Source organism: Labeo rohita, chromosome 14 (genome assembly GCF_022985175.1).
Source record: "Labeo rohita strain BAU-BD-2019 chromosome 14, IGBB_LRoh.1.0, whole genome shotgun sequence".
Classification (NCBI taxonomy): Eukaryota; Metazoa; Chordata; class Actinopteri; order Cypriniformes; family Cyprinidae; genus Labeo; species Labeo rohita.
The window spans coordinates 21275158-21299082 of NC_066882.1; the positions used below are offsets into that span (position 1 = coordinate 21275158).

Below are 23925 nucleotides of genomic sequence, written 5' to 3' on the forward strand. Positions count from 1 at the left end.
TGCATTTTACCACTTTGCTTAAGGAAAACTATTGTCATATCATATACAAACAGAAACTTAAAGGTCTTCATAGAAACCCATCAAAATAAAAGTTCAGTTTAACTTGAACAAACTGTGACAGAAATATATTACTTAATGTAATGATAGTTCTAGTACTAATAAAATTATTACTAAAACATCATTTTTACAGAATTTTTACCAGAAAAATGATTTACCCAAATTTATTTACCAGAAAAATGTAAATACACAACACAGTATTGCTGAAAAAAAGATAAATAAATAACAATAAATATATTTATTTAATAAAATCAACTGATTAGAGATGCTTTTGATTGTTAAAATTTAATGAAACAATTAAAATGGAATCCAGAAAATTAATGGAAAACACAGAATTTGGTAAAAATAAAACTGAACCGGAGAAAAAAATAAAACGTATTTCACAGGGCGTTAAACTTTTAATAAATTGCTGTTAAATTGTGTAAGTTTCATAATTCCAATTAATTAACCATTAAAATTATTTAACCATTAAAACAGAGTCTACGAAATCAAAACAAAAAAAAATAGGGAAGAATAAAAAAAAAGAATTTGGGAAAAATTAAAACTGATTTCAAAGGGCCTTAAATTCATAATTCACTCAAAACCTTCACATGAAACAGTGTTGTCTGATACGTGAATGAACTGTCCTTTGAATCTAATCTTTTTGATGAATCTAGTCTGTTTTCAGTCTGTTCAAAATGTTAATTTTGAGTGAACTATTCCTTAAAGCAAATGGATTACCACATCTTTGTGAAACAAAAGTACTGATTTCTTTTTAATCAACGTTTCTTCTAACATCTCATGACTGAAAAAGACTAAAATAAACCCTACACACTAAATATATATGCAGAGAACAAATTTGTCTCCTCTGTCTGGGTGCTTATGAAAGATTTATTGAGATATTCAAAAACCGACATTAAAAAGAGTGTGTGTTGGGGTAAATGCGGGTATGTGTGTGTGTGTTTCTCCACAGGGGGCATTCTTGCATCAGGCAGCCAAGGGGCCGCAATGGGTTAACGGGTTCATTCTCCATCCCAGCATGCACTGCTGCATCCTTTATGCCGCAGTGTATGAGTGGGAGCCGACATGTCAGTAGAAGATGATGTGTGTATAGGTGTATGTACATGTGCATATGTGCGTATGTCAAGTGCAGTCAAAAACAATACTGGAATCTTTGCCGGTGTATAACATCCGATGGGTTCTGGTATAGATGCTCATATCCATTCACAACAGTCAGGAAATCACAAAAATATGCTGTTGACAGTGTTAACATCTGATAAAGCAAATATTGACAGAATTGCCAATAATGATTGCTCAGGCATCGCTCACATCCTGAGGCGCCAATAGTTGCCACGGCACATTAGTCATGGGTCACGACGGTCAACTAATCAAATGTGTGTCTGAAAATTGACTAGTCAATTAGTGAGCTCAACTAGTTAATCTACACGTCTTCTAAACAAACAAATGTAGCCGTTGAGAGCATTAAAGACTTCAAAAACATTTTAAAAACTCACCATCTCCAAAGTTTTGAACAGTAGTATATTATTGTGTAATATTATACTTGGTGATCTCCAACATTGTGATGTCTGTCAGCGTGAACACATTTAACTAAGCAGCGTTCAAAATGCAGATTTTGAACGCCTACTGAAGCTACAAGTCCTAAAGATCAAACCAGTCACTGTCTGCTGATGATGCCAAAACATCAGCAGAAACATCTGGAATAAAAGACTTTGAGTGTAAGAGGGAGGCAGAGCTTTAGTAAATAAATCTTCATTTAAAATAATCCAACAGCGTATGATTTACGACCTCCTTACACAACAAATAAACAAGAAACTTCACATTTATCACGACCAAATGTAATTGAATGTAGGGTCCTATGATTTCTGCGATGCAGAAACGCAGATGGAATCGCAGAACCCAGTCAGAATTTACTGTAACGCGGAATGTCATGGAATTTGGATGAATATATCAAAAGTAGGTCAGTACACTTAAATTTAAATGCAATATGGACTAGTGTCTGTAAATATGGGGCCACAAAAATACTACATATGAATCCTGCATGTTCTGCATGTCTCTGTGCGAAGGAATGGCGCAGACGTTTCGTTTACTACACACATACTGAAGCGCATGTGACACTTGTGGTGTTTTCAGCCTCTGCCGCCTCAATATATGAGTACATGAACACATAAACTCTAGAACTATTGTAATATAATATATACAAACAGAAACTTAAAGGTCTTTCAGCAACCCATCAAAATAAAAGTTAGGTTTAACTTGAAGAAACTCTGACAGAAAAAAATATTACTAAATGTAACAGTATTTCTAATATATATATACAGTACACAGTACTTCTGAAAAAAGATAAATAAAAAATAATAAATATATATATATTTTTATAAAAAAAAAAAAATTAAAGATGCTTTTGATCAGTAAAATTTAATGAAACCATTAAAATGGAAAATTAATGGAATACACAGAATTTGGTAAAAATAAAATTGAATTTGTGACCCTGGATCACAAATCCAGTCGTAAGGGTCAATTTTTTAAAATTGAGATTTATACATCATATGGAAGCTGAATAAATAAGCTTTTCATTGATGTATAGTTTGTTAGGATAGGACAATATTTAGTCGAGATACAACTATTTAAAAATAAGGAATCTGAGGGTGCAAAAAAATCTAAATATTGAGAAAATCACCTTTAAAGTTCTTCAAATAATGTTCTTAATGTATATTACTAATCAAAAATTAAGTTTTCATACATTTACAGTAGGAATTTTACAAAATATCTTAATGGAACATGATCTTTACTTCATTTCCTAATGATTTTTGGCATAAAAGAAAAATCAATAATTTTGACCCATACAATGTATTTTTGGCTATTTGCTACAAATAAACCCCAGCGACTTAAGACTGGTAATGGTGAAAAATGTATTTCATAGACTTTAAAAATTACATTTTTGTTAAACTTTTAATAAATTGCTGTTAAATTGTGTAAGTTTCACACTGTAAAATTTGTTGAGTCAACTTCAAATTTTAAGTTCATTAAACTCAATTAAGTTTAGTCAACTTGAAATATTAAGTTTGTGTTATTATTAAGGTTAAGTTGAAACCATAATTTTTTTGACATGCTTTTTGTTTAATTTTTTTTATTTAACCAATAAAACAGTCTAGGAAAAAAGAATTTGGAGGAAAATAAAATGGATTTCATAGGGCCCTATGAACGTCAGGAAAATACAAAACAACACATTTTCATAATCAACTGGTCAGTGGGTTGTCTGAACAAGTAGTTCACTATAGTCAAGCTTAAAAAGTGTAAATGTTAAACAGCAAAACTCTTTCTAAGAAGTTGCATGTGAAAATTCATCCTTTCAAATCTCCAGTGCTAAAGAAATACTGAAGCTAAATCCACATTCTTGCTTTCAGGCTGCATTATTTTTAAGTGATCTATGTACACAAATCTATGAACACGAAGATATATGCCTATATAGGCCACTGAAAAAAACGTTTTGCTGTGTAACATTTACATTTACAACTCCAACTTTAATAGTAAAGAAAAGACCCAAACCACTCCCAATTAATAGTGAACACTCTTGATTTAAGGCTCACCAGGACATGTACTGAATTGCAGCGTTCATACAGTCCTATGGCAAGAGCCCTTAAACGGCATTAAACTTGACATGCTCCAAAATGAATGCTGTCCTTTACAGAGCAATAAGCTGAGAAAACCACAAAGAGTTCTGGATATGTTTGAAGTTTAATGCTCTTTCATTGAAAACGCTGGATGACACTGCACAGCCCTTCTCAAAAGGAGGTGATGACAACCTTGTCTGTGTTAAAACGGCTTTCTATCCCTGTATTCTTGTCACACAATCTGCAATTTACGGCCTGAGCTGAGTTTCAAAGTAGGCTTGATGAATGAAAAGATTAAAAGAATACCAAAGACATAAAAAAGACAAAACAAAGTGAACAAATAAAAGAAAGTGCATTAGTAGGCTGAAATCATCTTTGAAAACTTGAAGGTCTGCACCAAAGGGCCGCATAGCAGATTTTAAGTTAGCTGGAAAACTAACAGAGGCCCCTAAGTTGGGGCCCACTGACATCTTACAGTTTACTGAGACTGTGTGTCGTCTAGGATAGGAATAGGGAAAAATGGAAAAAATATGCGAAATACCAATACAGAGATATCTGAGAGAGGGAGAGAGACAGCTCTGGACTGTATAAAGATCTGTACAGCCTTTTTCTGGATTTAAGGCTTTTAGTAAAGATGTTTTAGTAAAGACCTTCGTTCATCTTCTGAACACTTTTGATAAAATCCGAGAGCTTTCTGATCCTGCGTAGACAGCAACACAACTGACACGTTTAAGGCCCAGAAAGGTAGTAAGGACATCGTAAAAACAGTCCCTGTGACATCAGGTTCAGCCATAATGTTATGAAGCTACGAGAATACTTTTTGTGCGCAAATTCAAGAAAAATTATGACTTTAATCAACCATTTCTTCTTTTCTGTATCAGTCTTCAATGCACGATTACTAGACGTTTACACATTAAAAATACGACTGAACCACTGATGTCACATGGACTATTTTAACAATGTCCTTACTACCTTTCTGGGCCTTGAACGTGTCAGTTGTGTTGCTGTCTATGCAGGGTCAGAAAGTTCTTGGATTTCTTTAGATGAATGAAGGTCTTACGGGTTTGGAACAACATGAGGGTGAATAACTAATAACAGAATTTTCTTTTTTAGGTGAACTAACCCTTTAAGTTAAAACGTCCAGTATGATAACCACAAAAACGGTTTGTTTTCTCTCAAACTTTCCAGTTTAAAAAAAACCCTCCATTTAAGACTTGACTTGAATTTCATATGCTGAATCTGAACTGCTATCACTAGACATATGAATCCACTCGCACTGGTATTAGGATAGAAAGACGGAAAAAAGACAGAAAGGGAGACTGTTGTGAACTTCACGACATCTTCAGAATCCAAATAAATCATGGACAATGAAAACATGGTGTGCAACTGTGTGTGTTCCAGTGTGTTTGTGCGGTGGGGACACTGCAGTTCTAAGTAGCTTGCCAATACTTCAGCGTTCCCATCCAATCAAATGGCTAGAGAATCGTTCCTTTTCATGGCATCCAAAGCTCCTCTCTAAGAGTCTGGAAGGAAATGCATAGAGCACCAGAAAACAAACAAAAAGCATTCAAAAAATGACAATCAAGCTCAAACAGTCTCCAACAATCAAAACAGCTTGTGGAAAATATCAGTCTCAAAAGCCAATCTGATGAATGACTGGGAATGACACAGCGCGTCTTCCCAACAAACACACATTTATACATTATAGTGATGTTTTTGTTGCAAGACAGTAATGGGACACATATGACAAAGATGCTTTGAACTGTGCTTGAGACGTAAAAGTTTATCTTTTGTTTAACAAAACACAAAAAGCCTTAAAACAATCCTTAATGGAGTCAACAATTTTGTGGGAAAGACATCATTTTTCTAATTTTATTTGTTTTTGTTTTTTTAAGCATGGCGCTTGCAGAAAGAGCCTGATCTTTTGACGAAAACATACCTGTGGGTACGCAATATACGTAGAGCCATGTACATGCCGTGACATGTCCACTGAGTGGTGCTAAAAGAGTGTTCTTTTTTTCCCCTGGAACAGATGAACGTACATATGGTACGTTTTATGTGACATCGGTTTTGTATGTGTCACCGCAGTTCTGATTCGAAATGTCCATTGAGTGGCGCTATAACTCCAACGCTCTGTGACCTTTTAAAATAACGTACCATCTGCACTGCACCTAACCCTACCCAACAGTATACACAAAAGCGAATGTGACGTAAAAATGCAATTGCAAGCATGCTTTTTTAGCTTGTTTTTCAATCTCTCATTTTTCAGCTCGTTCATCATTAGTCATGTTTTTCACAGGATTCATACTCAAGGATTTTGCATCCTAAGTCCAATTCCGTGCTGGCTGAGCTACCGAGCAAGCTTGTTATGTCCAGAAAGCAAAACATATGGAGTTGTGGCTAGAAGGGCTACAGCTGCGGCCAGAAACAATAATTTACATTTTTTACCAATTACATTGTTTTATTAACGTCTACATCTACCCCAACCCTAAACCTACCCCTTACAATAATGCAAAAACTGTAATTATTGAGCTGTAATCATAACTCCATACGAAAACGATTACAGGTTGTCGCTGTTTTACCGACTCTAGTGTTCATTTCTAATGTAAACTGAAGTGATATGTACAGTAAGTTTGGGAACCTCTAGCAGAATCTGTGAAAATGTGAATAATTTGAACAAAATAGAAATATTATACAAAATGCATGTTATTTTTTTAATTAATACCATCCTGAGTAAGACATTTTACATAAAAGATGTTTACACATAGTCCAAAAGACAAAAAAAATTGCTGAAATTATTAAAATAACCCCCTTGGTTCTTAATACTGCGTGTGGTTACCTGGACGATCTATGACTGTTTTGTTTGTTTGTTTGTTTTGTGATGGATGTTTATGAGCCCCTCGTTTGTTCTGAACAGTTAAACTGAGCACTGTTCAGAAAAATCCTCCAGGTCCTGCAGATTCTTCGGTTTTCCAGCATCTTTTACATATTTAAACCTTTTCCAGCAGTGACTGTTTGATTTTGAGATCCATCTTGTCCCACCGAGGACAACTGAGGGACTCAAACACAACTATTAAAAAAAGTTTAAACATTCACTGATGCTCCAGAAGGAAACACGATGCATTAAGAGCCGGGGGTGAAAACTTTTTGAATCTGAAAATCAATTTAAACTGTACTTTATTTGTCTTCCGGGCAACATGCAGGTATCTTTTGTTGCTTCCTAAGGGCAGTACTAAATTAAAAAAAAAAAGATATTTCAACAAAACAAAAACAATTTGGACATCTTCATCCTGTTCAAAAGTTTTCACCCCCCGGCTCTTAACGAATCGTGTTTCCTTCTGGAGCATCAGTGAATGTTTGAACCTTTTTTGATGGTTTACTCAGGACAGTACTACATAAAAATTAACATGCATTTTGTATGATCTTTCTTATTCACAGATTATGCAAGGGCATCATGCCACTGTACTTATTGGTACGTATTTTGCGTCTTGTGAAAAAGTTCCCACAGGTACGTTTTCGTCATGAGATCAGGTTGTGCAGAAAGTGCTTCTGTGCTCATTAGTAAATGTCCATTAATAATGGTTCAAGATACATCATGTCCTGACATGCTTTTGAAAAAAAAAAAAAAACATAGCTATCATACTTTTCAGTCTATTACAACATTTTAAAAACATAATATCCTAACTTTGCCAAATGACTATTACATCACTATTATGATATGAAGTGAAGCTTAACCTGGTTATGTGCTAGTACGAGTAGTTCTTGAGGAAGCATTTTTCACAGTGTGTAAAAAAAGAGCTGTAGAGTTTGATAAGGGTAATTGGTCAAATCCAGTCACATGGTTCACTGACATCTAAGCTTGTCTCATCTAGAAAATCAACTAACTATTACTCGGTATGCTCTGAACTGCAGGACCAGCTGTTATTTATTTTAAAGCTGTTACGTGACACTACGGCAAGCCTGATAGCAGCGGGGTCAGATTAGAAATAATGACTGTATACGAAAAGTCAAAGTCAAGTCTGATTGCGGCATTAAGATGCCTTTCAAGATGAAAAAAGGTCTGTGATCTGGGCAGTTAGCTATTTAGAATGGTCTACAAACCATTAATCTCCTAATACTGTAATGACAAAATATCTACTTCCATATGTGCCACAAAATCTGTGTCTTATTTTTAATTTAAATGCAATATAAAGTTTAAGGTCTTTTAATTCAGAAAATATTATGGGATGTGAGTCTACAAAGACCACGAACGAACTGCAGGTGGACGTCTATCCAACAACTGATGTCCCACTTGAAGTATCTACTGAAACAGTCTGGGATTTTGCCACCATTTAAGTGAATCCTTCCAAAATCCACAAGCCGACACAGAGCTCTGACATTTTTTCTTGTGAGTGGGAGAATGTGTGCGTGCGTGTGTCCGAAATGGATCTGAAAGGCTAAAGATGTTGAATCATAGAAGTTTCCATTTTAGGCTAAAAGATATGATAGGTTTTCCTAAATTAGCAAAGCACAAATCTTTCCTCTCACTGTAGCACAATTTTTCTCTCAGAGGCTGCAACCAAAATATATTACTTATTGCCTCAAATTAATTACACATTTGAAACCAATGCAGACTTCCCTAACATTACTTTCCTAATGACTCTGGGAAGTCCTCCAGAAAACCCCCTATAGTCAGTAAGTGCAATTTTGTGCTGAGTGATAGCCAGGTAAGATAACAGTAAATCTCTCTCCCAACTCACCCATGACAGCATAAAATTCTCTATAATTGTTTTAAAAAACTCCTTGTCTGAGAAAACAGTAAAACTGTTTCGGACACCGGAAAATATGACTGGACTAAACAGAAAAGCCAGTCAAAACAAATCAAAACGAAAATCTAAAACTGTCCACGTACAGCTGTAAGTTATCAACCTTGTCCGTCGACTCGATTTGCATGTGGACATTGCATAATGTGACTTCCCAACTGACCACTCCACACTAGGCACGTGTTACTGGAAATGCAGAAGAATAATGAAAGGCAAGAAAACAAAGGGTCAAGATCAGCATCAACCATTAAATCCAAGCGTACGACTTTATCTATGAACAATGCGGATGATTGTGCGACCTTTGCTTAATAGTTTTTACCTTCCCACCCCCAACTAACACTCCTGCATGAGAATGCAGGCCAGAAGTCAGGCGGTTTGTACAATCCACAAGCTCACTCGACCGGCAGCACACCGCCACCACACTAAAAATATCACATAAGCCATGTGAGGAATTCAGAGTCATTTGATTTTCTGTGGGTTTTAACCAATATTGGGGAGCAAATGCTTCAAACATTTGTTTGAAGAACTACAATAGATGATGGCTTTTCAATAGTTTCTGGACATTTCTTTTCTGCGTGAATAAAAGAAATAAGAATACAGGCCAGGACTGTATGTTTAAAAGACCAAAAACACCAAAAAATGATATCTGTGTGAAGAACTTTAAGAAAGAAATGCTAACAAGATTTGACAGAATTGCTTCAAGATTATCAATGAATTACAACGTCATTCCTTTTTCAACCCAGGCTCATTGGAAATATGTGACTCTATATATATTTCTGCAACACCGTAATTATGTACCTAACTGCACATTTTGCAGCAGTTTCAAAGTGAAATGGTCAGACAGTGGCGCTAAAACACACATTCAATACGTGACCGTGGCACATTTTTATTAGGTTGGTTCAGGCACGCAATGCTGCGCTTTTATTACGCTGTTTGAGGTACGTATTGCGGCTGTTCAGAATTCAAATATCCAGGGAGTGTCGCTAAAGGTTAATGTTCTGTTGTGCTGGAAATATTCCCTACATCAAACCCAACACTAAACCTAACTGATAGTGTTAACAAATGCAAAAGTGATATAAAAACGCATTTATTAATGCAGCCATGCTATTTTAACTTTCTTATGTGGATTTGAGCTGTTTTGTCGAATCGTAGTTTCACAGGGTTTGTACTGGAGCTCTTCATCGCTCAAGTGCAATAGAATATTGCATGAGTTAGCGAGCAAAGGTACTGAATTAGAAAATGCATGCATATGAAGTTGTATATGTGATGACAATGTTCAAAAGTATCAGTTTTCAAATCACGCAGGATGTTAAAATTGTTTTAAAGCCATAATATAATATTCTGTAACTGTGTGAAAATGAGGCTTTATTATTAATTAAAAGTTTTCAGAGTTTTACTGCCTCTAGTGTTCATACATATACAAGTATGTTTTTTCAGTTTTGCAGAAGAGGCACGTATTTCCAATGAGCCCATGTTGTTGTTGCTTTTTTTTTTTTTTGACAACACTTCACCACATTTAATTTGTTAGAGGGTTAGTTCACAAAATTTTGTCATTAATTACCTGCCCTCACGTAATTTCAAACCCATTAGACCTTTGTTTGTCGTCGGAACACAAATTAAGATATTTTTGATGAAATCCGAGAGCATTCTGACCCCGCATAGACAGCAACACAACTTCATTCTAGACACATTCAAGGCCCAAAAAGGTAGTAAGGACCAGTGATGGGAATAACAGTGTTTTAAATAAACGATGTTACTAACGGCATTACTTTTTTCAGTAACAAGTAATAAAACTAACTACTGTTTCCCCCATTACAATGACGTTACTGTTAAACACAATAAAATGCGGTGTTTACATTTCTGGCTTATTCCTCTCAGCGCGTCTTTTTCCAGAAACGAAAAAGTAGGCGAGATGTTCACATTTGTTTACAGAGGCGATGTGGGCATTTACCTACATGTCCGTGCATCTCATGTGGATGTTTTCAAAATTTGAAAAGCGGAGCCGCTCATGGGCGTGATTACATTAGAGATGAGTTTAGACTGGAAAAACTGGAGCTTGCATTGGTATCATACAGATTACTTTATCACAGAATATTTGTTTTCAATGTTAATTAATTTGAAAGTAGACATTTTAAGCAATACATATATTTCTCATGTCTGTAAGACATGTATTCGCGGAGATGAAGATGAGCGAAGGTTTTACGGGTTTGGAACTACATGAGGGTGAATAATTAATGACAGAATTTTCTCTTTAACTTCAGTTCATGTATTAGATATCATGAATTAACAATGGTCAAACTGATAATTTACACAACTTGAAATGTAAAACTGTATGTGTAGTTTCATTCAAAAGGAATATGGCAAATATATTGTTTAGCGTCATCTCCATTTAGATGCACTGCACTGACTACTGCAAATCTTCTAATCTGCATTGTAGTGTTACGTTAAAATTATCATTTCACTAGTGATCAAACACTGGCAATAAATGCAGTTATGATTTTGCATTTGAATTTGGAGTAGCTACAATATGATTTAACTTTAATCCAAGACTGAAAGGAGCAGATGTTTGGATGATTCCTTCTGATTGCAAAAATCATTAACAACAGAAACTGCCTCTTCAACATAAATCAACAGCAGACTTTACAACCAAAACCAAATGCCAGTGCTTTGATATCAGTCACGAGAACTCTCCAAATAATGAACACTTTATGTCCCTTCAACAGAGATTCACAGTGTTTTAAAGAACTGTACAGTCCAATCAGTTTGAGACTCACAAGGCCTATACATCAAGAGAGAGCCGTCCAGTCATTTCAACTTTAAAGGGGTCATCGGATGCCCATTTTCCAAGTTGATATGATTCTTTAGGGTCTTAATGAAAAGTCTATAATATACTTTGGTTAAAAATTCTCAATGGTAGTGTAAAACAACTTGTCAAAATGAGCTCTGCAAAAATCATCCCATTCTGAGGGGACTGTTCCCTTAAATGCAAATGAGCTCTGCTCACCCCGCCCCTCTCTTCTCTCTGTGGAGTGACGAGCCTGTTTACTTTAGCCGCATTTAGCGTGTTTAGCCATAACTATCACGTTATTAGGAAAGGTGACTGCAGAGATTCACAAGAAACCCATCAAAAAAATGGAGGTCGGACTGTTACAGCTGATGTAGGGCGGGTCTGAGGTAAGACGCTCATGTCAATGAACTATCGTGGGAGCGGCCTCTGTCTGTGTGAAGCCACACCGATAGGCATCTGAGAATGGCTCGATTTGAAAAAGGGGATATTATTTTTCAGATTAATTAAAAACTACTGCATGGATTTTTATCATTATAGGGTAGATGTGTACATACACTGCCAACACACATTAATGTTAAACACATAAAAGTGAACTTTGCATCCGATGACCCCTTTAAAAACAGAACCTCCCACCAGCCAGTGAAGCAGAAGTACACCTACTTTCACAGTCCCACGCTAGTGCTTTGTGCCCCAAATGACACCCAAACTCCACAATGACCACATTATTTAACCTTTGACACCCAATGTTGCTAGGAAACATGAACCAATGCGGTTTATCCACTACCATTCAGCTTTATCTCAAGCCTCTTTCGCGAATGGAACGTGGCTATTTAAGCAGGTCAGTGTAAATTTGAGCTATGCACCTTCATATACACCAAACAGTGAACCATAATTCACATACGTCTGACACCAAGTATAGCAAAAACATTTTAGGTGACCAACAAGTGGTGCACTACACATCAGGCTCAGGTTCCCTCCATTTGTTGGCTTACACGACGTCTATTCTTGGACTTTGTTGGTGAGATGCTGGACGTAGACTAAGCAAACTGGGATGGGGTAATCCTTGGTCATCGCCTCTTAATTCTCTCGTTAGCACAGAGGAAAGCAGCTGTAACGAGTGGGTTCTGGCACAGCGGCAATAAGAGTATTTATTTTTATGGGAGCACTCTGTTGTTTCAGGCCTTGAGCTTGGGTCTGGGATCTCTCCGCAGTGATTTGGTATAATGACATCCAACAGGAAACCTTAATTAGCTGATCAAAATATGAGATGCAGTTTATCCTGTTATATATTGCCCTCTGGGTCTGAACAAGTCGGGATGAAGTATCATAAAACGAGCACACGCGTAATCAACGTAGCTTAAATATCATTTCGTAACAACAGGTCTCAACACATCCAGCATGTCTAATTGCACATCAAGTAATAAATGTGAATCTAGATGTAGAAAACGGATTTCATGTCCGAATGACTAGTCACTCTTAAGGACAGGGCTTCCTTTGGACTCGCTAACAGGCTTCCCACATCTTTGACATTAAGATTGAATTTCGATTACTTTTCCAGTTATCTGCGATTACCGGAGGATGATTTTACAAATTATTTGGTTTTAAATCATAGCGAGCAATTTTTCACTGACACTGATTTTACAGCTGAGCTACTTAAACAAGAACAATTTATATTCAACTCCTAAAGTCCATTTCATTATTTTCCTGACTTCCCTAGGCCTGGAAATCAAAATACTGAAATTCCCTGTGGAAGTACTGATTGTATAATTAGGTTGATTTAGGGTCACATCCACCAGACCTCGATCAGACGCATTTCTTAAGGGACACATTCTTGTTCAGAAGCAGTTGGACAGAGTGCAAAAGAAAGTCACTAAATGCAATAGTCTTAAGATGCATTTTTACACTTTAAAGGAAAAGAAACTAAGCTTTGTGAGGAAAACATTTTAGGATTTTTCTCCATATAGTGGACTTCAATGGGGATCAGCAGACTGAAAGTCCAAATTGTAGTTTCAATGCAGCTTCAAAAGGCTCTACACAATCCCAGCCGAGGAATAACGGTCTTATCTAGCGAAACGATCAATCATTTTTTTTTTAAAAAAAGTGTGATTTTTATACTTTTTAACACAAATGCTCATCTTGCACTAGCTCTGCGATGCGCATCTATGACTTTGATTACGCATTTCGTAATCACGTTTGAAAGGTCACGCACGATTAGTTCTTCGTCTGTGTACTTAGGTTCAATCTAATTTTCTTACTTCAGAATCGTTCAACATCGTTTTACCTTTTTTGTAAAGGGCGTTTGACTTTCTTTGCACGTTTGCGTTGTAAACACTGAGTCAGTACTTCTGCCTACATCACACGTGAGCTTTCCAACATGATTACGTAATGCGTGAAGTCAAGCTAGTGCAAGACGAGCATTTATGATTAAAAGTATATCGTTTTTTTTTTTTTTTTAATAAAATGATCAATCATTTCACTAGATAAGACCCTTATTCCTCGGCTGGGATCGTGTAGAGTCCTTTGAAGCTGCACTGAAACGGCAATTTGGACTTTCAACCCGTTGACCACCAATGAAGTACAAAAGGGTGTTTTTGCTGTGATGCCATAAAAGAACCATTTTTGGTTCCATAAAGAACCTTTCGGTTAATAGTTCCTAAAAGAACCATTTTGAAGAACATTTTAAAAATCTAAAGAACCTTTTTTAACTATAAAGAAACTTTTCTGCATTTTAAAAAGGTTCCATAGACGTTCAAGGTTCTTCATAGAACCATTCATGCCAATATATTTTTAAAAGTGTATGGAGAAAAATCCTGGAATGCTTTCCTCAAAAACCTTAATTTATTTGCAACTAAAGAAAGAACTGACTGCACTTTGATGGCTATAGCTGTTCTGCTTAAGACGATGAATTTATAGATATAACATCTCAGAAAGTTTCCCATGCTGACAGATTAGCAGCGCAATAAAACCAGCATACCAAAATCCTCTCTGAGACATAGCATCTCTAAATTCATCCCCTGTAAATCTTGGTAAAAGTAATAAAGCTAAACCTAAAAATCTGAATAAAAAATCTACATAAACTTGTCAACCTCACTGAACTGATGTTTAGAAACTTGTAAAATATCTAACAAACAATATAAAACAAACAGATTTCAAATTACAATCGAATTGTTCTCTGGCTGGGATCATGTAGAGCCCTTTGAAGCTGCATTGAAACTGCAATTTCGACCTTTAACCCGTTGGCCACCATTGAAGTCCACTATACACTCTTAAAAATCCAAAAGGTTATTTTTGCAGTGATGTCATAAAATAACCATTTTTGGTTTACTAAAGAACCTTTCAGTGAACAGTTCCTAAAAGAACCATTTTGAAGAACATTTTAGAAATCTAAAGAACCTTTTTTTAACTATAAAGAACCTTTTCTGCATTTGAAAGGTTCCATGGATGTTCAAGGTTCTTCGTAGAACCAATAAATGACAGCATGCCAGTAAAGAACATTTACTTAAAAAAAAAAAATTGTGAATGGAGAAAAATCCTGGAATGTTTTCCTCAAAAACCTTCATTTCCAAACCTTCAAAATTCATTTCTAACCAAAGAAAGAACTGAATGCACACTGATGGCTATAGTCGTTCTGCTTAAGATGAATTTATAGATATGACATCTCAGAAAGTTTCCCATGCTGACAGACTAGCAGCGCAATAAAACCAGCATACCAAAATCCTCTCTGAGACATTGCATCTCTAAATTCATCCCCTGTAAATCTTGGTAAAAATAATAAAGCTAAACACAAAAATGTGAATAAAAAATCTACATAAACTTGTCAACCTCACTGAACCTTGTAAAATATATAACAAACACAATAAAACAGCAGGCTCCATCGACTGGGATTGTGTAGAGCCCTTCGAAGGTGCACTGAAACGGCAATTTGGACCTTCAACCTGTTGGCCACAACTGAAGTCCACTATACACTCTTAAAAATAAAGGTTCCAAAAGGGCATTTTTGCAGTGATGCCATAAAAGAACCATTTTTGGATCCCTAAAGAATCTTTCAGTGAACAGTTCCTAAAAGAACCATTTTGAAGAATATTTAAAAAATCTAAAGAAACTTTTTCAACTATCAAGAACCCTTTCTGCATTTGAAAGGTTCCATGGATGTTCAAGGTTCTAGAATCATTCAAGCCAATAAAGAACCTTTATTTTTTAAAAGTGTATGTAGAAAAATCCTGGAATGTTTTCCTCAAAAACTAAAGAAAGAACTGACTGCACTTTGACGGCTATAGTTATTCTGCTTAAGACAATGAATTTATTGATAAAGCATCTCAGAAAGTTTCCCATGCTGACAGACTAACAGCGCAATAAAACCAGCATGCCAAAATCCTTGCATCTCTAAATTCATCCCCTGTAAATCTTTGCTGGTAAAAATGATAAAGCTTAAGCCAAAAACGTGAATAAAACATCTACATAAACTTGTCAACCTCACTGAATCATCTCTAGAAATATCTGACAAACAAAATACAACAGATTCTAAATCCAATCTAGTGTTGTTAAAACCTGGAGTAGCCACTGGACACAAGCTCCAGATGCAACAAAACTCAGCTAGCACTCGCACACACAATAGCATGTTCAGACAGTGTGGAGCGAAGGCTAAAAATAGCTGACCTGCATCTGTAATGCAACAGACATAATCATCCCACAGCCCTAAATCTGGTGAAAGCCACTCATTCAAAGCAAGATTTAAATCACATTCTAAAACAAAATGTAGGAGAGATGTAAAATCAGATGCACGAATGAACAAAAGCGTCAGTGGAGCATAAAGGACAACTGACCTGCTATCATGAATCCTCTAGGGCAGTGAGCGATGAAGTGTTTAGGATAATGTTTATGGAGCCGGTAGTCCTTCTCACTCCGTGAGCGTGCGATCGGAGGCCCGGTCCGAGAATTCAGAACTGGGCCAGGCCCGTCGTAGAGTGGTGCTACGTGTGTTTTTTTCATGATTAACGCAGCTCTGATATCACACCGCTGCGATCACACTTCGGACATGGCGGGATACGCCGATGGCGTCTTTATCCACCTCTCTCCTCTTCTAAAGATGCTCTGGTTGTAAAGTGTTTGCAGAATCCCTTAGGAATGGTTTCGGGTCCACACGGTCCAGAATCGGTCAACTGCAGATGCATCCAGCAACGCATCACCCTCCGCACACCTAATCCTGGCTTACGCTTTCTGGCCTCAAATGCAAACAGAGGCACACATGCACACCGCTTTCACATGCTCGCCGATCGCAGCGGCATGTGGATGGAAGATGAGGAGGTGTGTGGGAGTGGAGGGAGGAAGGGTTCGAGGGGACTCATGTGGGAGAGATGGAAGGAGGGGATTTAGAGGGGTCGGAGTGGGGGGCTGCGGGGTTTTCGCACCGTGAGAAGAACCCTAGATTCAGACAAAAGATCAATTCAGCCAGGCTTCACTCCACTAGCGCAGAGCCGTCGAGACAAAGGAGACCCCCAAAAAACAAATTAGACTTTTAAGAGCAGAAACCACAGCGGAGACAAAGTCTCAGGCGGTTGTCTTCGTGTGCAGGGCAAGGATCCTTCAAGCAGAAATGACAAGCGGGAAAAGTGGGAGACACAAGATCCAAGTCCTCCCCCTTCTCTGATCCAAATCCAATTCTGGAACGAGCTCAATCTGTTAAGAAAAATAACATGTCACACAGAGACCCGCTCGGGCGCATTGGAAGACTCTGGGATTTCTGACGCAGAAGATAAACACTGATGCGAACGCACGCGTCCACGCTGAAGAACAGTCCGTCTTCTAGTCTTTCTCCAGGCTGTGTTGTCTGACTTGCACCGAGCGCTCGTAAACGCTCTCCTGCTTTCGCCTGCGCACGCTGATGATTTGAGGAGCTGTCCGTCTTCCGACTTGTTGATCCAGTCAGGGTGCGCTTCTCCCCACAAAGAGACGGCGAGAGAAAGCCCTGAAGGGTCTTACTTTCTGGCAGTCTGCCCAGCCTATAGAAACCCTGCGCTTTATTTACATACGCTGCCTCGCGAGCTCCCCAGACAGTCAAACCGTCGCAGTAAAGCGCGTGTGAGAAATGAGGACGAGGGGTCCCTTATCTGCAAGAGACGAATGACAAAAGAGTTGCTGTGCCTCTTCCAAAAGAACTTATTTTCTCTCTCTGCTTTTTTCACTGAAAATCCCTCTTTCCTCCAGGCAGAGTCATTCACAATTCCCACTCGCTCCCGTCAGTTGAAACACCAGCTGCAAGAGAAATTCCTCTGGAATGCAATTAAAGAGATCCCTCCACGGCAGCACGAGCGGGAAAAAAGGGGGTTCGGGGAGCAGCGTGGAATGGTGAATGGAGATCTCTCCCGCCCGCCCTTTCTCTCTCTCTCTCGCTCTGTCATGCTGTCATCCCTCCCTACCTCTCCTGACAGGAGCGCAATCGCGCAGCTGTTTGAGAACACAGCCAATCACTCCACGGCGGCAGACGGAGAGAGAACGCGACAGGATCTCTCTCTTTCATGAGAGAGGGGGAATACGATAGTCACAGATACAAACCAAAAAGCAAAATGCTGGACATTTCAGAGTGAATGTTCTTTTGTATATTATACAAGCATATGCTACCAGATTTTTAATGTTTTTAAAAAGTCTCTTCTGCTCACCAAGCCTGCATTTATTTGATCCAAAATACAGCAAAAGCAGTAATATTGTGAAATATTTTTACTATTTGAAATAACTGTTTTCTATTTGAATATGATCAAAGCTAAATTTTTAGCATCATTACTCCAGTCTTCAGTGTCACATGATCCTTCTGAAATCATTCTAATATGCTCAAGAAACATTTTTTTATTATTATCAATATTTAAACCAGTTGAGTTTATTTTTTCAGGACTCTGATGAATAAAAAGATCCAAAGTACAGCATTTATCTAAAAATAAAAAGCTTTTGAAAAATTATACACTGTACCATTCAAAAGCTTGTAGTCTGTATTTTTTGGAGGGAAAAATTATATTAATTAATACTTTTATTTAGCAAGGATGCTTTAAATTGATCAAAAGTGATGATAAAGACATTTATAATGTTACAAAAGTTTTCTATTTCAGATAAATGCTGTTCTTTCTATTCATCAAAGAAACATGAAAAAAATTCTACGTAGCTATTTTCAAAATAATAATAATGAAAAATGTTTTTGAGCTGCAAACAGCAGAATGATTTCTAAAAGATCATATGACAGGAGTAATGATGCAGCTTTGAAATGACAGGAATAAATTACATTTTATAATATAATCAAAAAGAAAACAGTTATTTTAAATAGTAAAAAACTATTCAACTATTATATAATAAATATATATTATATATAATATATAACACTCTTAGAAACTTTTAAGCATGTCTTTATCATTTCATTTTGTCACTGTTCAATTTTAAACTAAGAATATTCATTAAGTAAAATTTTACATGCTTATCTACAAGAATGTTAATATTATTACTCTTAAAGATGATGATGAAAATATGCTTGACAATCTCTCACTGGTGGGTAAACAGAAAATTACAGCACATCATTTCCAACCAAGCTGTATTTTGTCAAAATATGTGTTTCGTCAAATAAGTTATATATTATTTTTAAAAACAAAAATTATAAAAAAAATTATATGTGTGTATTTATCAAATTCTATGAAATTAGTAATCTGGCAAAAAAAAAAAAAAAAATCACAATACATTTTTTTCATATTAGTCGATATTGAGAATTATTACAATAGATTTCAAATTTTTATTTATTTTGAGTTTAAAGGCAGATTTCTCCTCCTAAGTGAAAGCTGTAGAAACCAGACCGTTAACTGTGGTTTTAAACTACTCCTTATTGTCAGAACATGACAAACTCTTTACGTTTTTTTTTTATTTCTCACACATTTCCAGTCATTTTTCCTTAACAAAATAAATATCTTAATAGGAAAAATTAATTTCCACGTTTCTGCATGTTTTAAAGAGTGATATGTTTATATAATAAAATAGATTTGTGTTATATATACATTTTATATGTTTATATATATATATATATATATATATATATATATATATATATAAACAAAAATCTATTTCACATTACTTTAGAAAAAGGTAAACATTACAACCTAAAACGAATGCATAAATCAAGAAATTGAGGCATGTTGATGCAAAAACTGAACACTGAATACCGATATTTACATGTATTTTTAAAATGAAGATACTTTAAATGTGAAATCAATTTAAAGTTGCAAGTCACTGTTAAGTAAGTGAGTCATTGCGATTGAACTGAATCATTTGATGGGTGATTCATTCAAGAACGAAACACCGTCATGTTGCTCAAAGACGCAAAACAGTGCTGTGGCTGTGTTTGGAATGGTTACATTAAGTACATGTCTACATTAATAATATAATACAATTCAATAAGAATACCCACATTTCTGCCACAATACCATGGTGCAGTTAGTGTTAGTACAGTAAATTCATAATAAATGTATTACTACGCACAGTGTTTCTTCGTTTTTTTCAGCGCTGTTTCATCTGGCTTTAAACTAGTTTAAATCACCGAGCCATTTGTGTTTATCAATGAATGCAAGCGATTCACACTGGATCTCAAAGCGCTGTTTAGCGGTCGCGTGACCGAGACTTATCAGCACGTAAACGCATCTGCTCTAGTAAACTCACACTGTGTTTCCGTTCGTTACGCTTTTGCCGCATAAACATGACATTGAACATTCATCAAACTTATCGCTTTAACGAGAATAATTAGGTTGCAAGAATTATTGTTATAAATTATCGCCCAGGCCTAGTTTGAACTGTCAATCCACAAAAAGGTATTAAACTCAAAACATAATTTGAGTTGTGGTAGAAATGTTTGTTACATTTTTTTTCTGAGAGTGTCCACATTGTCAGAGCACAAATTAAACTAGTAAAAGTATTATTTTCTGAAAGTCCACAGGGCCAATAGCGCCTACAGCTGAAGAACCACCCTAAAAGACCAGGATCTCCTGAAGACACTGCGTGCATGAGATGTTTTTCCATTTTGTCCAGTATAATTTGGCTCTAGTTTTCAACAAACTGTATTTAACAAGGCCGCTCTGTCTCTCTGCCTCGTTCACCTCCGCAGGGCAGATCATTAATCAGAGGGAGGACTCCCTCTCTGTCCGGCCAAATGAGCAGCGAGAAACTAATGTTTTTCCAATAAGCCACAGATCAAAGGTCACCCATCCATAATAAAGCGGACTTCCACCATCTTCCTCATTAATATCAACAATCTGTGCCCACGGCTTGCAGCGAACAAACTGGCATCAGCGTTTCCCGAATGGAAACAAAAGGATGAAGGTAATGATTCCAACAGTGTCTTAACTATTTATGATGAACTAAATGGTGTCTTTTAAGCTTCGGAAATGGTTTGGTTGAGCACTGATGCTTTGCAGGCTGAGGGTGTTGGGTTACACAGCTCTTAATGGAACGCTATAGAGGCATGGAGAGCAGAAACCTGCTGTAGGTCAAATGCAACCTTGGCTCACTAGTACAGACTTTGCAGGAGTCTTGGCAAATGCAGTTTACAACTTTCCATGAGGTCTGGACAGTTTCGAAAGGAAGACAACGCATCCGCTGTGGCTAGTTTTATCTAGTTGGATGTAGAGGACGGCGCTAGCAACACTAAGGTCACGGGTTTGATTCCCAGGAAATGAAAAGGTTGAACGCACTACAAAATCCGCCAGCCAAACGCATGAAAGTAAACGTATCATTAAGATTGTCAGCATTTGCATTAACATTCTCTGACCAGTTGCAACACATCAACACCAGTTGTTGTTTCCAAGTCTGCCAATAAAAACGTTCCACTGTCTGGACATCTTGGCATGACAGTTTTACTGGAAAACCCACTGCTGTCATTTCGTGCCTTGCAAACCTTTAATGCTTCATTCCTCCATGGCTCTCCAAGTCTGGTAATCTCCGGGCTGGGCCACGGTGCCAGCTCTCCAGGTCTGAGTTCGCTTTTCCTGGGTCTGTTGTGGCTCATATTTCTGGTTGTGTTATGTCAGGGCCGCCAGTGATGACAGGAATGTAGACGAGGGCTCATGAAGCACATGTCTTTCCTTCCAGAGAAAGCTGACAGCGTGACCCTTAGAGGGTGATAGCGAAGCGTAGCGCACTGCGGCGTAGCACAACACACGGGGTGGCGGGTCAGAGGGGACTGAGTCTTAAAACAACAAATTGATCAAAATGATGATAATTGATAATGACAGTGATAACAACGAATGGTGGGTCTTTGCATTGTGCGCTCAGTATTAAATACACTACCAGTCAAACGTTTTTGAACAGTAAGATTTTTACTCTTCTGCTCACCAAGCCTGCATTTATTTGATCAAAGGTGCAGCAAAAACTGTAACATTTAAAAATATTTTTACTATTTAAAATAACTGTTTTCTATTTGAATATATTTTAAAGTGTAATTTATTCCTGTGATCAAAGCTACATTTTCAGCATCATTACTCCAGTCTTTAGTGTCACATGATCCTTCAGAAGTCATTCTAATATGCTGATTTGCTGCTCAAGAAACATTTTATTATTATTATTATTATATTCGATATTTAAAACAGTTGAGTACATCTTTTCCAGGATTCTCTGATGAATAGAAATAACCAAAGATCAGCATTTATCTAAAATAAAAAGCTTTTGTAAACATTATACACTACACCATTCAAAAGCTTGGAGTCAGTATATATTTTTTAACCCTTTGACTGTCACTGTCCCCTCTGTGGGGATATTACATCACCACATTACAAATAAATCCTAATCTAATCATGACAAACTATACATCATTGGAAAGGTCTAAGACTCCTAAATAGATATTTTACCACTCTTTTGTGTTACAAATTATGTAGAAAAAGTAATAGATTAATATATGTCAAGAGTGCAACTTAAAAAAAACCTATATCATAACATGAGTTCTGACCTTTGACACAAAAGACTTTCTTTGTTGCCTTTTTTCTCTATCAGAAATTATATATCAGTTCAAAACTTAAAATCTCAAAATTCATCATCTGAAATGCATTTTTAAAATTAGACATTGCATTACCATGGAAAATGTACATTAAAATCATATTACAAATGTTTTCATTCATTAATTATAAAAAAATAAGTCTGGATAGTGCATTTTATGTCTGTGTTCAATAATAGGAGTGACAGTTAAAGGATTAAGAAATTAATACTTTTATTTAGGATGCTTTAAATTGATCAAAAGTGATGATAAAGACATTTATAATGTCACAAAAGATTTCAGTTTTAGATAAATGCTACTATTCTGAACTTTCTATTAATCAAAGAAATAATAAAGTTTTTTGAGCAGCAAATCAGAATATTAGAATGATTTCTGAAGGATCATGTGACTGGAGTAATGATGCTAAAATTTCAGCTTTGAAATCACAGGAATAAAATACACTTTAAAATATATTTAATTGGAATACAGTTATTTTAAATACAAAAAAATAAAGATTTGATTCTTTAAAAAAAATTAAAAATCTTACTGTTCAAAAACTTTTGACTGGTAGCATAAAACTAAGATTACTGAAGTAAAAGAAGAAACTACTTCTTGTTAAAAATATTTATAATATAATGTCTTTCATAATTAAGATAATACATAAAAAAATACGGTAAGACACACCATTTTGCAATATTAAGCAGCAAAACTTTACCGCTCTTACAGGGAAAATAAGGTGGATAAAAAGTAAAAACTCTTTACATTAATAAATGTAAATATATGTATTTTGCAAACCATTCACTTACAATATCATTTCAAAGTTTTTGGCCATTATGATTTTATTATTATTATTATTTAATTATTTTTATTTACCTTTTTTGTTAGAAATTAACACGTCATAAGTGACCATATAGACTTTTAAACTGTTTCAAAATTCTATTTTTATTCAAAAAATCCTAAATTCTAAAAATGTAAGAATCCTACAATCCAAAATGTATTATGGTTTTCACAAAAAAATTACACAGCACAATCATTTTCAAAATTGATGATAATCAGAAATGTTTTTCAGCAGAAAATCAGCATATTAGAATGATTTCTGAAGAATCATGTGACACTGAAGACTGGAGTAATGATGCTGAAAATTCATCTTTTCCATCACATTTGCCATCATACTTGGTAAAATGGAGCATTTAAACACAAACTAAGGTAGTGAGGACATTGTTAAAATAGTCCATGTGACAAAATTTCTTCTCTTCCATGTCAGAAATTGTTAAAGAAATTATTCTCATAGCTTCATAACATTATGGTTGAACCACTGATGTCACATGGACTATTTTAATGAAATCTCTTGTAATTTGTGTTCCTTTAATGCATGTATAATTAACATCTAAAACCATCACCTCACCATGTTTTTGTCACAACACTTACAGCACTGAAAGTCATCTAAAGTGTGTCTTAGACTATTTCAAGACTATGTTTTTGGGTTCTCTCAAGCCATTGTCAGCTTGTTCCTGTCCTCTCTGAGTGACTGATCCCACACTTGTGCTGGGCTGCAGGTTTTTTTAATCCGTGAGGCTCACAGCACGCACCCGTGAAGCTGCCAGAACCCCCCATACATGAGAAAAACGTGTTCTGAATTATCAACCCTGCCCCCCGCTTTCAAACCATACTGTTTTCCTTCTC

General features: G+C 36.2%; 1 protein-coding gene across 2 annotated transcripts in view; it reads right to left on the bottom strand.

The window, feature by feature from the left end:
- Positions 1–23925, bottom strand: part of stox2b (storkhead box 2b) — a 91840-nt gene that overhangs the window by 33579 nt on the left and 34336 nt on the right. Inside the window, exon 1 of one of the 2 annotated variants that reach the window (XM_051127649.1) lies at positions 16082–18840. The exons of the other annotated variant lie outside the window; for it this stretch is intronic. Coding sequence (XP_050983606.1) covers positions 16082–16247 — 166 coding nt within the window. The 5' untranslated portion in view covers positions 16248–18840. Of the gene's footprint in view, positions 1–16081; positions 18841–23925 lie in introns of those variants that run through there. 2 annotated transcript variants of the gene reach the window in all.